Source organism: Schistocerca piceifrons, chromosome 1 (genome assembly GCF_021461385.2).
Source record: "Schistocerca piceifrons isolate TAMUIC-IGC-003096 chromosome 1, iqSchPice1.1, whole genome shotgun sequence".
NCBI lineage: Eukaryota > Metazoa > Arthropoda > Insecta > Orthoptera > Acrididae > Schistocerca > Schistocerca piceifrons.
Genome location: NC_060138.1, coordinates 673124286 through 673137039, shown reverse-complemented (window position 1 = coordinate 673137039; position 12754 = coordinate 673124286). Strand labels below are relative to the sequence as shown.

The 12754-nt window shown below is 37.3% G+C and overlaps 1 protein-coding gene across 4 annotated transcripts in view; it reads right to left on the bottom strand.

The window, feature by feature from the left end:
• LOC124709038 overlaps positions 1–12754 on the bottom strand; it is a 342602-nt gene that overhangs the window by 188545 nt on the left and 141303 nt on the right. For all 4 annotated transcript variants that reach the window (XM_047240687.1, XM_047240709.1, XM_047240701.1 and 1 more), the window contains exon 17: positions 6656–6774. In XM_047240687.1, coding sequence (XP_047096643.1) covers positions 6656–6774 — 119 coding nt within the window. The remainder of the gene's footprint in view (positions 1–6655; positions 6775–12754) is intronic.

The following is a 12754-nucleotide window of genomic DNA, read 5'->3' as shown; positions in this document are numbered from 1 at the left end:
CAATGAGCAGAAACAAGGTTGCTACTAAAGTCACTATTGTCAGACTGTGATCGTCATTAAAGCAGTGTCACTCAGCATACTTTTGCACCCTTCCAAACACTGAGAATCTGTTAATTCAGGGGGCCATGACCCAACAGGCCGGGAATGAAAACCTTCTATAACAGACTCAATGCTACATTGCAGAATCAATAGCTTGGTGTATAGTCTGCATTTTCTGCATTGTTCCAAAGGTGACTTTGAGCAGGAACACGAGGCACTTTTTGCAGAAATCTGTATGAAAATCAGTGTTAAAGGTCGTGATAACCTCCAAGAAAACTTGAAATGTTGCAACACACAGCTGTTAATGGTAGGAGTATGACTTCAACGTAAAATGCGGGAAAGTTAAAATGGGGTTTTACTGTATTTTGTGATTAATTTAGTACAAAAAGCTGTTACGTGATCTCTCATTGTTTTAAAAAGAATGGGCTTATGCCACTTTCAAAATAAGAGGTCACTATATTACAATAGTAGCCTAGGGCATTTGAATACAACAGCTTTCCCATGGCAAGGAAAGGAAAATCTGTGCCACCGGATGAAGGAAAGGATGAATATGCATGCTACCCACAGTGCAGCTATATTAAAACATTGCAGTCTGCCTCTGTAACTCAGTGGTCATTGTGTCTTACTGCTACGTGGAGGATCTGGGTTTGATTCCCTGTTCTTAAAAAGATTTTTCCTTGATGGGAGGACTGGAATGGGGTGCACTCAGCCTCATGAGGGAACTGACGAGTAGTAGCTTGACTGAAGCTCCAAGGAAAAGAAAGCTGACCACAACCAGGAAAGAGGTGACCCAATGCCCCTCCATACTGCATCCAAATGAAGTCGATGGCAGAAAATGCCATGACAGTCAGTCAGCCCTGACTGGCTCATCTGGACCAGAATGTGGAGCTTCACTTTTTCCCTTAGACACTGTACTGTACAACTGAAAAAGTCTTACTCCCAATTTTGACAAACAGTTAAGAATGAGACAAAATTCTACACACAGATATATCTTTCTGCGAAAGAAGGCCTTTATTTTACACAGTGTAAATGTGGTTCTGCGACTTGTTTGCAGTGACATCATTTTTGAAAGGGATTTACTCCTGGAATAACGTCCTATCAACGGTCATCATCTTCGTATGCCATCTATTTAATACCTAAACACTATGTGCTATGTTTTGCTTTTCGTAGCTCAAGTTCAGCAGCTGTGGGTAAATGTATTTTTTATACAGAACATGAAGAATAATGAGTCTGCAATGTACATATACTAAGAAGACATTACGAAGAAAGGAGCAAATGAAGTATGTGCATTCTCATTGTTATATAAAAGAATATGTACCAGAAAATGTCAAGGAGCTACTGTTGTTTTCCAATGGTTGTGTGGGGCAAAGTAAAAATCCCAGTAAAATTCAGGTGCATGCATCTTTGGTGGGCACAGGAGCGTTTTAATAAAGTTGACCAGTTTTTTCCTATTTGTTAACATTTGTGTGATGTATGTTACAGGAAATTTTCCATGGTGAAATGGGTGACCAGGAGAAAAAAACAGTGAACCGTAATAAACAGTCTCACACAGAAGCTATTGAACTACTTAACCACATGCAAATAACATCTAAAGTAGCACTTCATTTCAGAAGTACAACTGCTAAAGAAATTGGAAAAAAAAACATAAAATTACTCAAAAACTCAGATTCCTGTGGATACAATGGCATATCAAGTAGGATTTTAAAATCATGTGCAGACTTAATCAGTTATATATTGTGCTATTTGTGTAATCAATCTATGGAAACTGGTGTGTTCCCAGATAGATTAAAACATGCAGTAATGATGCCAATCCAAAAAAGTGGAGCAAGGGATGAAATATCCAACTATCGGCCCATCTCTCTGCTGCCAGTATTCTCAAAGGTATTTGAGAGAATAGTGTATGATAGGATTTATAGTCACACTACACAAAATGGCTTACTGGCTCCTACACAGTTCGGCTTTCGTAAGGGCTCCTCCACAGACAGAGCTATATTTAACCTAACAAATGAAATTTTGGGTGAACTAAATTACAAAAGGTATCCAATGGGGATATTTTGTGACCTTGCCAAGGCATTTGAATGTGTAGATCACAACACACTCTTAAAAAAGCTTCCACATTATGGCATTAAAGACAAATCTTTGACTTGTTTAGAATCATACAGAACAGGAAGCAAAGGGTTGTCTTAAGGGGGACAGGTAGAGCATTAAAATCAGACTGGGGAATAAAAAGTATGGAGTCCCACAGGGCTCAATTCTTGGGCCACTAATTTTCCTGATCTATATTAATGATCTACCATTCACAATTAATAACAGAGCAAAAATAGTAATGTTTGCCAACGATACAAGTATCCTCGTAAAAGGACCCAACTCCACAATGCAGGATACAGCCATGACAGTCTACTCAAGTACACAAATGGTTCACTGTGAATAGCATAACCTTAAATCCTTCAAAAACCAATATGATACAGTTTCTGACAAAAAATAAAAAAAATTAAAACTCCTGAAATACATGTTAACAATCACAAAATTAATTCAACCACACATACATAATTCCTAGGTATCCAGATAGATAGTCACCTAAGATGGAAAGAACAAATTGATCAGCTGGTCAAGAAACTTGGCTCATCATGCTTTGCACTAAGAGCTCTCCATCATTTAGTAGACAGAGACATAATGTTGTTGTCATATTTTGCATATTTTCATTCTGTTCTCTCCTGTGGCATAATCTTCTGGGGAAACGTTGCAGGTGTTGAAAAAGTCTTCAGAATACAGAAACGAGCAGTGAGGCTAATATGTGGGGTCCCTAATAGGGCATCTTGCAGAGGTCTCTTCAAATCTCTCAAGATACTTACCATCACAGGTCAGTATATATACTAAATGATGTTATTTGTAGCCAACAACAGGGAATTGTTTCAGAAAAATTGTGACATCCACAACCATGACACAGGACAGGGGAAAAATTTTCACCAAGGCTCTACAACTCTCACTAAAGCACATAGGGGAGTTACTGAGTCAGGCATAAAGGTCTTCAATAAGCTCCCTACCAATATAAAAAGGGAAATAAGTAATGTACAGGTTTTCAAAAGGAAACTAAAATTATTTCTCATTGAACAAACTTTCTATAAAATGAATGAAAACTTAGAGCTATAAGGTATAAGAGTGCGGGAAACTGCCTAAGAAAAGCACTCCCTTAAAAATAAAGTGTGATGCTGTTACTTGTTGTTTAACTGAAATTGTGGTGATAAAACGTAAATTTATCTGTGTCATTACCAGAAAACGTGAACTCCCATGTATCCCACTCACTTGAGCATTCACTTAAACCTCTTCTTAAGGAATGCAGTTAAAGTTTGTATTCAATTCAAATCATGACCATGAAGAAAATTTACTTGCTTATATACCGGGTGACCAAAAAGACAGTATAAATTTGAAAACTTAATAAACGACAGAATAATGACACATATGCCTGGAATGACATGGGGTTTTATGAGAAGAAGAAGAAGAAGAAGAAGAAGAAGAAAAAGTGTTCACAATATGTCCGACAGATGACGCTGGACAGCAAAACGTCAGTGACTGCGCATGACAATCGTGTATAAAAGGAGCTGTAATGAGAGAGAGAGAATCAGATGCGCCAGCAGTCGCAGCATGTCGGAGTTACCTGAAAAGGCACTTTTAGTGAAGCTGTGTTACCAGAATGCGGAATGTGCTAGTTCAGCATTACGATCCTATCGCCATAGGAAGGGGATTTGAACGGGTAAAGGTCCATTGATAAAAGCAGCTGTGGCGAGAATGATTTCAAAGTTCGAAGCCACAGGTTGTTTAGACGATAGACCCCCTAGTGGCCAACCGAGCACAAGGCGTAATGCTGCTGAGACAGTTCAGGAAGAAATGGAGACTGTAGTGGGTTTGTCTATGCACGGGGAAGTCAGCGCTCATGCAGTCGCACGTCGCACCGGCATTCCATACACTACTGTTTGGTTGGCACTTAGGCGTACCCTCTGATGCTATCTGTACAAAATCCATTGGCATCATGAACTGTTACCTAGCGATTTAGTGAGGCGGAGGGCATTTGCGGTGTGGGCGTTTTAAAAGATGGCGGAAAATGACGATTGGTTGAGTAACGTGTTGTGGACCGACGAAGCTCATTTCAAGCTCCGAGGGTCTGTCAACGCCCACAACTGCAGAATTTGGGCTACTGAAAATCCTAGAACTGTCGTGGAAACTCCATTGCACGACGAGAAAGTCACGGTATGGGTTGGATTTACCACATCTACCGTTATTGGGCCTTTTTTCTCCGAGGAAATGCGTGATTCTGGTTTTGTAACTGCTACAGTGACGGGTGAGAGGTACACCAATATGTTACAGAATCGCATCATCCCCAGCCTGGCTGATAAACACCTGCTCGAATGTATGATGTTTATGCAGGATGGTGCTCCACCCCATATTGCTAGACGCGTGAAACCCCTCTTGCGCACGTCGTTTGATGGTGATCATGTGCTCAGCCGCCACTTTCTTCATGCTTGGCCTCCCAGGCCCCCAGACCTCAGTCTGTGCGATTATTGGCTTTGGGGTTACCTGAAGTCGCAAGTGTATCGTGATCGACCGACATCTCTATGGATGCTGAAAGACAACATCCGACGCCAATGCCTCACCATAACTCTGGACATGCTTTACAGTGCTGTTCACAACATTATTCCTCAACTACAGCTATTGCTGAGGAATGATGGTGGACATATTGAGCATTTCCTGTATAGAACATCATCTTTGCTTTGTCTTATTTTGTTATGCTAATTATTGCTATTCTGATCAGATGAAGCGCCATCTGTCGGACATTTTTTGAACTTTTGTATTTTTTTGATTCTAATAAAACCACATGTCATTCCAAGCATGTGTGTCATTTTGTACCTCTCTATCTACATTATTCCATGATTTATTCAGTTTTCAAATTTATATTGACTTTTTGATCACCTGGTATGTCAGTAGCATAAAAATATGCACTGTCACTTATTCCACTATTTTAAACAGTCACTTAAACTGTTCTTGGCATAATGCAAGCTTTAATACTGCATGCAAGTAATTGTCCTTGTTAAATAAACAAATGTCTGTGCAGTGTGATGTATAAATGTTCATGTACTACTGTAATTGCATCAACTGACTTGTCCTCTATAACTTGTACATTGTTTGTATAATATGTAATCAACAGGGCCAAATAAATAAATAAAAATAAATAAATAAAGTGAATACTGTGAAATAATATCATGAAATGATTGCCAATGCTTCCAAAAATTGTAATTTCACCATAAATTTAATAGAAACTGAAGATATCTACAGCTTCCCCATGTGGTGACCAACATACAACCAGAAAAGGGGAACTTCAAACGAAACACACAAGATGACATGTTTCAGAAAGTCAGGTTTCAACTATATTCCTTTATGTATTTTCAACATAGTAAGTTACAGTCATGTGATTCTGAATACACAAGAGGATTACAGAACCATATCTTTTATTTCTAGAAATTCTGAAAAGGCTATAACCGGAAAAAAATGCACGACATTTAATATTTACTTGATTATATTCCACATGAATGTAAGTATTTCTATGATGATTCGATGAAATGGCCTGTATGTAACACTCGATGAAACCATTTTGTGTATAATTTGATTAAAAGATCAAATTAGTACCACAAAAAAGGAAATACAACTATACATTTAAAAAAATTGACAAGAAAGACATAAGGAAATTCATAGTAAGACCAATTAATCACTTACTAAGTGGAAACAAGGTCATAAATCGGATAAAAGTTGTATAGTTTGAGAACTTTTTATTGCAATTGGTGAAAAAAAACTGTATATACGACTTATTTGACTAAAAACATAACTTGACAATGCTTATGAATTACATCCCCAAGAAACGGACCTTATTTCCTCCCCGAAGAGAGTGTGACACTTAGCAACAGCAATAACAGCAAAACATCCATTTCATTCTGTTCTTTAAACCTTGGGAAGCTCATCCAGTTGCATTCCTTATATTCAGCCGAAGAATGTTTTTCTTTGTCCCCAAAAACTGAAGTTTTGGAATAAGGTCATTTAAAAAAGGACTGTATCAAGTACATGAAGCAGAAGAGTTTAATTTATTTGCCTTAGATGCTGTTGACTGCACCATACACTTACTGCTGCAGAAACAAATCAGCACATATTGATTTAAATAATAAAGCACTGTGGCTGTTGAATTTCTCATGTGGGAATTTTAAATGCTGATGCCATAGGATCATACTTTTTACATTACATCCATTTGAGGTACTGTGCCTGTTTCATTGAACAACAGAAATTCTCTCTCTCTCTCTCTCTCTCTCTCTCTCTCTCTCTCTCTCACACACACACACACACACACACACACACACACACACACACACACAAAATGAATTGAGCTTCAAAGTAGTGTGTCTCCTTTTTATAGTGGCTAAACCTGTGAAGGTAGGGTGGTTTTCTGTCATTAACAAGATAAAAGGCCTCCTTTATGGGGTAAGATATCAGTTCTTCAACGATACATTTTCTTTTTAAAATACATACCAATAAACATAATTATAGCACATCACATTTTGATGTATGCATCACTTACGTGTATAAGAAACTCTTTTGACCCTTCGTTTCTAATGAATCTTCTTCAAATTCTGGTATCTTAAATTTTTCAATACAATCAGCTTTAGCTCTACCATAGTCAGGTTCCTCAGGATTCCACTGTATAAAGGGCAAAAAATGAAAATACAACTATATATTAAAAGTAGGTAAGAAACACATAAGGAAATTCATAGTAAGACCGATTAACCAATTAGTAAATGAAAACAAGGACATAAATTGGTTAAAAGTTGTATAGTTTCTGAGAACTTTTTATTGAAATTGGTGTGGAACTGCAAAAACACTGTATATACAAATAATTTGATCTTTACAGCCCTTTTTTAATGAATTTTAAGAAGCTATATCAACCAAACTTAGTTTTGAACTTTTGTAAATGCTTGGTTTTCTTTCGATACAAAGTAACATAAAATTTCTTCACAATTTATAATGTAAAAAAAAAAAAAAAAAAAAAAAAGGAAGGCTTTCTATATCAATAGAAATTATTGTAGATAAACGTAAAACATATAGGAATTCATAAGACCTAGTACAATACCAACAAATGCACTTGGAGTACAATACTGAGCACGTAAAACTCACTTTCAGCTCTCACAAAGTTTAAGTGATGAAACGGAGAGCGGGAAGGAACTGTTCTACATATACACCATCAGCCATCTGATGTAAATTGACAGATAAATGCCTCCTCTAACCTTTTCTGCACATTTATGCCTTCAGCTATATGCATCAAAGTCATCCCTGCATGGTTTCCAATGTCATCTATCGATCTTCTATTAGACAATCGTCTCAGTCTTACCTTTTGGAATCTACAAAAACCTGCTTTATCTATCATCCATTTTCCTAGCTATATGTGCTGCCTATCACTATTTTGCTGTTATTTATTCCCACCACTGTACATTTTATGGTCAAAGATATCATCTATCTAATTTCCAGCTTGTTATCTCCATCTATGATTTACTGTCTGTAAAAATTATTTCTGTGGTTTTCCATGGGTTATTTCCATGGTACTTCTGTAGCAAAGTATTTTCTTCCTGTTTTGCAATTATCTGTTCATATTATGTGACAATAGCACCACAGTCAGCACTTTCCATGCTTTGTTCCTGTTTATTTAATTTTTTATCTTGTCTAAATGTGGAACATGGTTCATTTAGCTTTATTTGGAATTTTCTTATCCCAAATTAGATTTCTCATTTCGCTGGAGAACCCTGAGGCCTTTTGTATCCTGTTGAGTATTTCCCTTTCTACTGTATTGTTCTCAGAGGAGACACTTCCTAAGTATCTGAAGCAGGGTACCAATTTCAATCAACTTTCATAAAAAAAAATAAATAAATAAATAAATAAATAAAATCCTATCTTCAACGATGGTATGACAACTTGTTTTGTCTAGCATTAAAGGATGTTGTTTTCGTTCGCTACAAGTGCTCTATAAAGCTAATGAATACTTAGTATTGCAACTGGTTTTATAGGTTTTATAACATACGAGGAACGTTGCTGTGGGCGAAACTGGCGTAGTACGCATTTCTGCCGCGACGCGTATGGCGCAACTCATTGCCAGTTTAGTGCTATCTATTTTGTCAACCTGGCTTGTTCTGCTCATCTGCAGTGATTAGTTTTGCTCGTGCTGTTTTGTTCTCGTTTCGTTGTTGTTGTTTTTTTTTTTTTTTTTTTGAGTAAGTTTAAGTGAACACTGTGCAGCTGTGAAACTTTGTTTTCTACTTGGTAAAAATGCTGCTGAAACTGTTTTCAAGTTGAAAACAGCTTACCAAGATGATGCTGTGAGAAAACCGCAAGTGTATGAGTGGTTTGTTCGATTTAAAAATGGCGACGGAAACTAATGACAAACCTCGTTCTGGACGTCCATCAACTGCCCAGATTGACAAAAATATTGAAAAGATTCAAGAGCTCATGTTCACAGGCCCTCAACAGGCCATTGATTACCTGTTAGAGATTTGTGGCAAACAGTGTTCGTAAAAGAAAAAAAAAAAATTATTATTCCAGCAGACAGGTGACCATGTTTGGATAAAAATGGCATGGTTCCGCTGCCCCACACAACTTACTTGCGTGACCTGGTCTGTGCGACTTTTTCATGTTTCGATGCATGAAAAGGGGCACGAAAGGAAGGCTCGGTGCAATTTTTTAATGTTTCCATGCATGATAAGGGGCATGGAAGGGGACAGATTTGACAACATTGAAGTAGTAAAAGAAAAAAAAAAGAGGGAGGAGCTGTCAGATATTTCTAAAGATGACTGCAAAAAATGTTTCGAACAGTTGTTGATTGGTTTTGGGGGTGAGGAACAAAGAGCGAGGTCATCGGTCCCAGCAGATTAGGGAAGGCTGGGGAAGTAAATCAGTTGTGCTTTTTCAAAGGAACAATTTTGGCATTTGCCTGACGCGATTTAGAAAAAACATGGAAAACCTAAATCAGGATGGCTGGATGCAGGTTTGAACTGTTGGATAGTGGAAGCACCGGAGGGACAAATGTATCAGTTGTAATGGAGAGTATTTTGGAGGGGATAAGGTTGTCTTGTAAACAATTTGAAAATATATAGTTTTTAAAAAATAATAACTTTTTATTTTGGTACCACCTCATATACACTGAGGTCATCAAAACATTGTGTCTTCTTGTTTTTCATGTTTTTCAGTTTTGTCTATAACTCCCACCATTTAAGAGAATGGTGATCAAGATTGAAAGTGACCTGCTGTATGTCTTCACTATGAGGATATTTCAACTACGATCACAATTTGATAATGATGAAGAATATGCTGAAGTTTAAGAAAATCCTCATGAAGAAGCAACATACAAGTAAATAGGACAGAGACATACGGAGGAATGAGGGTGTACTTTCAGGGTTTTCTGAAGCTGTAGATACAGCAATAACAAATACAATGGTAGAAGTTTAGTTGTCGATGAACAGATATATTTAAAAAGACTAATCACAGATGTTGGGCTAACAGGAACAAAAGAGGAAACTGTGAGAAACTGTAGATAAGAGGAGAAGCACTTCAACTGAGTGATGAAAGGAGAAATAGAAAAAAATATCATGAACAGAAATGAATAGAACAAAACAAGATACTTAGATATGGAATGAATAGGAAGTGCATTCAAGTTAAAGCAAAATGATTGCAGGAAAAAATATAAAGGAATCGAAGTGGAAATTGTCACTGGGAGGACAGATTTAACATATTCAAAATTCAAAATAACTTTTGGGTAATTTAAAAGCCTAATTGTCAACAATAAAAGTTTAAAAGAATTCCATGGTTAAAAACAGAGGTGTGAGCAAGTAGGTGTAAAACAAATTCATTGTGGGCTGGTAAGAGGTGGAGGAGGAACTGTCTGCTAATGTGACAGAAGAAGAATGGAGCACTGATTTGCATGCTATAGAGGATATACTATCAGTCATAGTTTAGAAAAATTTGTGAACCAAACTGGCAAAACAGACAGGTAAAATTCCTTCAGGGTTTCTAAAATCTGAACTTGCATATTGTACTCAAGCCTCATCTCCTTACGTAATTTTTACCCGTTAATGACCAAAGTCCTTGATGCCTCAGGATATGTTCTATCAACAGATCCATTCTTTTAATCAAGTTGAACCATAAATTTCTTTTTCATCATAATATGATTCAGTATCTCCTCGATAGTTATTTGATCTCTCCATCTATCTAAAACATTTTCATGCAGTACCATGTTCCAAAAGCTTCTATTCTCTACTTATGTGGACTGTTTATTGTTCACATTTCACTTACATACACGGCTACCCTCCAGACAAATACCTTCAGGTGAGAGTTTACATCTAATGCGCCCCCCCCCCCTCCCCCGCCCCATAACGTTTTCGTTGCTAATTTTATATCCTCTCCACTTCTGTCATCACCAATTATTTTGCTGCCCAAACAGCAAAACACACACACTATTTTGTCCAACTGTTCTTCTAAGTTCTTTGCCCTCTATGACAGAATTAAAATGTTTTCAGAAAACCTCAACGTTTTTATTTCTTCTCCCTGAACTTTGACTCCTTTTGCAAATTTTTATTCGGTTGCATTTACCAGTTTTTCATGTTTTCCATAAATAATTAGAATCAGTGTTTGCAACTGTGACTTATTAAAATGACAGTTTATCAATGGAGATAGGGGCGTAATCAATTTTTGAAAATATAATGTAACTGGATAAGGAAAAAAATCTGCTCACCAAGCGGTAGCAGGAGAACACACATATGACAAGTATTACGTTTGCAAGCTTTCAGAGTCACTGGCTCCTCCTGCCGGCAGAAGGGTTGAAGAGGAAGGAAGAGGAGTGAAGGAAAAGGACTGGTGAGGTTTAAGGCAAGAGATAGACTTCAGAAAAGTCACCCAGATAGAATTTTTTATCCGACCAATTACATTATAAAATGATAGTTTGCTATTATTCACACCTGTCAGCTCCTGCCTTTCTAGGAATAGGAATAACTACATCATTCTTGAAGTCTGAGGATCTTCCACCAGTTTCATATACTGGCACAACACATGGAATAGTTCTGTGATGGCTGGGTCTCCCAATATATCAACAAATATGAGGGTATGTCATCCATTCCAGTATACTTGTTACAATATAGATATTCCAGTGCTCTGTCAAATTCTTCATGCAATATCTTTTCATCAGCTACTTCCTATTCTTTTTCAATTATATTCCTTTGAAGTCCATTTCCCTTGTATTGTCTTTCTATATATTCCTTTCACCTTTCACCTCTCCTTTCTTTGCTTAGTCTAGACTGCTGTCAAAGCCATCAATGTTCATACTGACACTTCTCTTTTCTTCAAAAAAGTCTTTAAATTTTCTAAAGACTGCATCAACCTTTCACCTAGCCATGTAAGCCACTACAGCCTTGCATTTGTCCACTAATCATTCCTTCTTAGACATTTTGCACTCCCTGTCAACCTCATTTCTATATGTCTGTACTTCCTTTCAACTGTTTGATTTGTTGCAGTTTTAAATTTTCTCCCACTGTCAATAAAATTCAATAATTCATGTTATCCAAGGGATTCTGACCAGGATTTAGCTTTGCCTATCTGATCTCCTGTTGGCTTCAGTATTTCATCTCTCAAAGCTACCCTTCATCTATAGTTGCACTCCTTTCCACTGTTTCAGTCAACTGTTACCTCATGCTCCCCATGAAACTCTCAACCACCTGATTCTCTCAACTTATCTAAGCCCATTTCCTTAATTTTCTAGCATTTGCAGTTTCTTCCGTTTTAATCTACAGTTTACTATCACTGAATTGTGGTCAGTGTCCATATCTGCCCTCGAAAATGTCTTACAATTTAAAATCTGGTTTTGAAATATCTGACTTAGCTTTACATAATCAATCTGAAACCTTCCAGCGTCTCCAGGTCTCTTCCACATCTATAACCATATTTCACGATTCATCAATGAATGAATGAAATATGCTCTGTGCGTAATTCCACCAGGCAGCTTCCGCTTTCATTCCTTTGCCGCAGCCCGCTTTTACCTACTATTTTCCCTTCTCTTCCTTTTCCTACTGTCAAATACCAGTCCCCATCATAATTAAATTTTCATCTCCCTTAACTATCTGAATCATTTCCTTTATCTCATCATATATTCTTTCAACCTCTTCATCATCTATGGGGCCAGTTGGCATATAAACTTTTACTTCTGCAGTGACTGTTGGGTTCATATCTATTTTGTCTACAATAATTCAGTCACTGTTCTGTTCTTAATAATCTACCTGCATTCCTATTTTTTTTATTCATATTAGAACTCCTCTTGCATTATCCCCTATTTTATTTTTATTTATAGCCCTGCACTCACCTGAGTTTTTCTGCCGCCATAATTCACTAATTTGCGCTATGCTAAACTTCCAACTATCCATTCCTCTTTTTCAATTCTTTAAGAAACCCACTCGATTAAAAGGATCCAACATTTCATGCTCTAGCCCATAGAATGCTAGTTTTGTAGCTTCCGATTACATCCTCCTTAGTAGTCCCCATCTAGGGATCTAAACAGGGGACTATTTTACCTCTGGAACTCTTGACCCAAGGGGCTGCTATCATCGATAACCCATACACCGAGATGACAAAAGTCATGGTATAGACACAG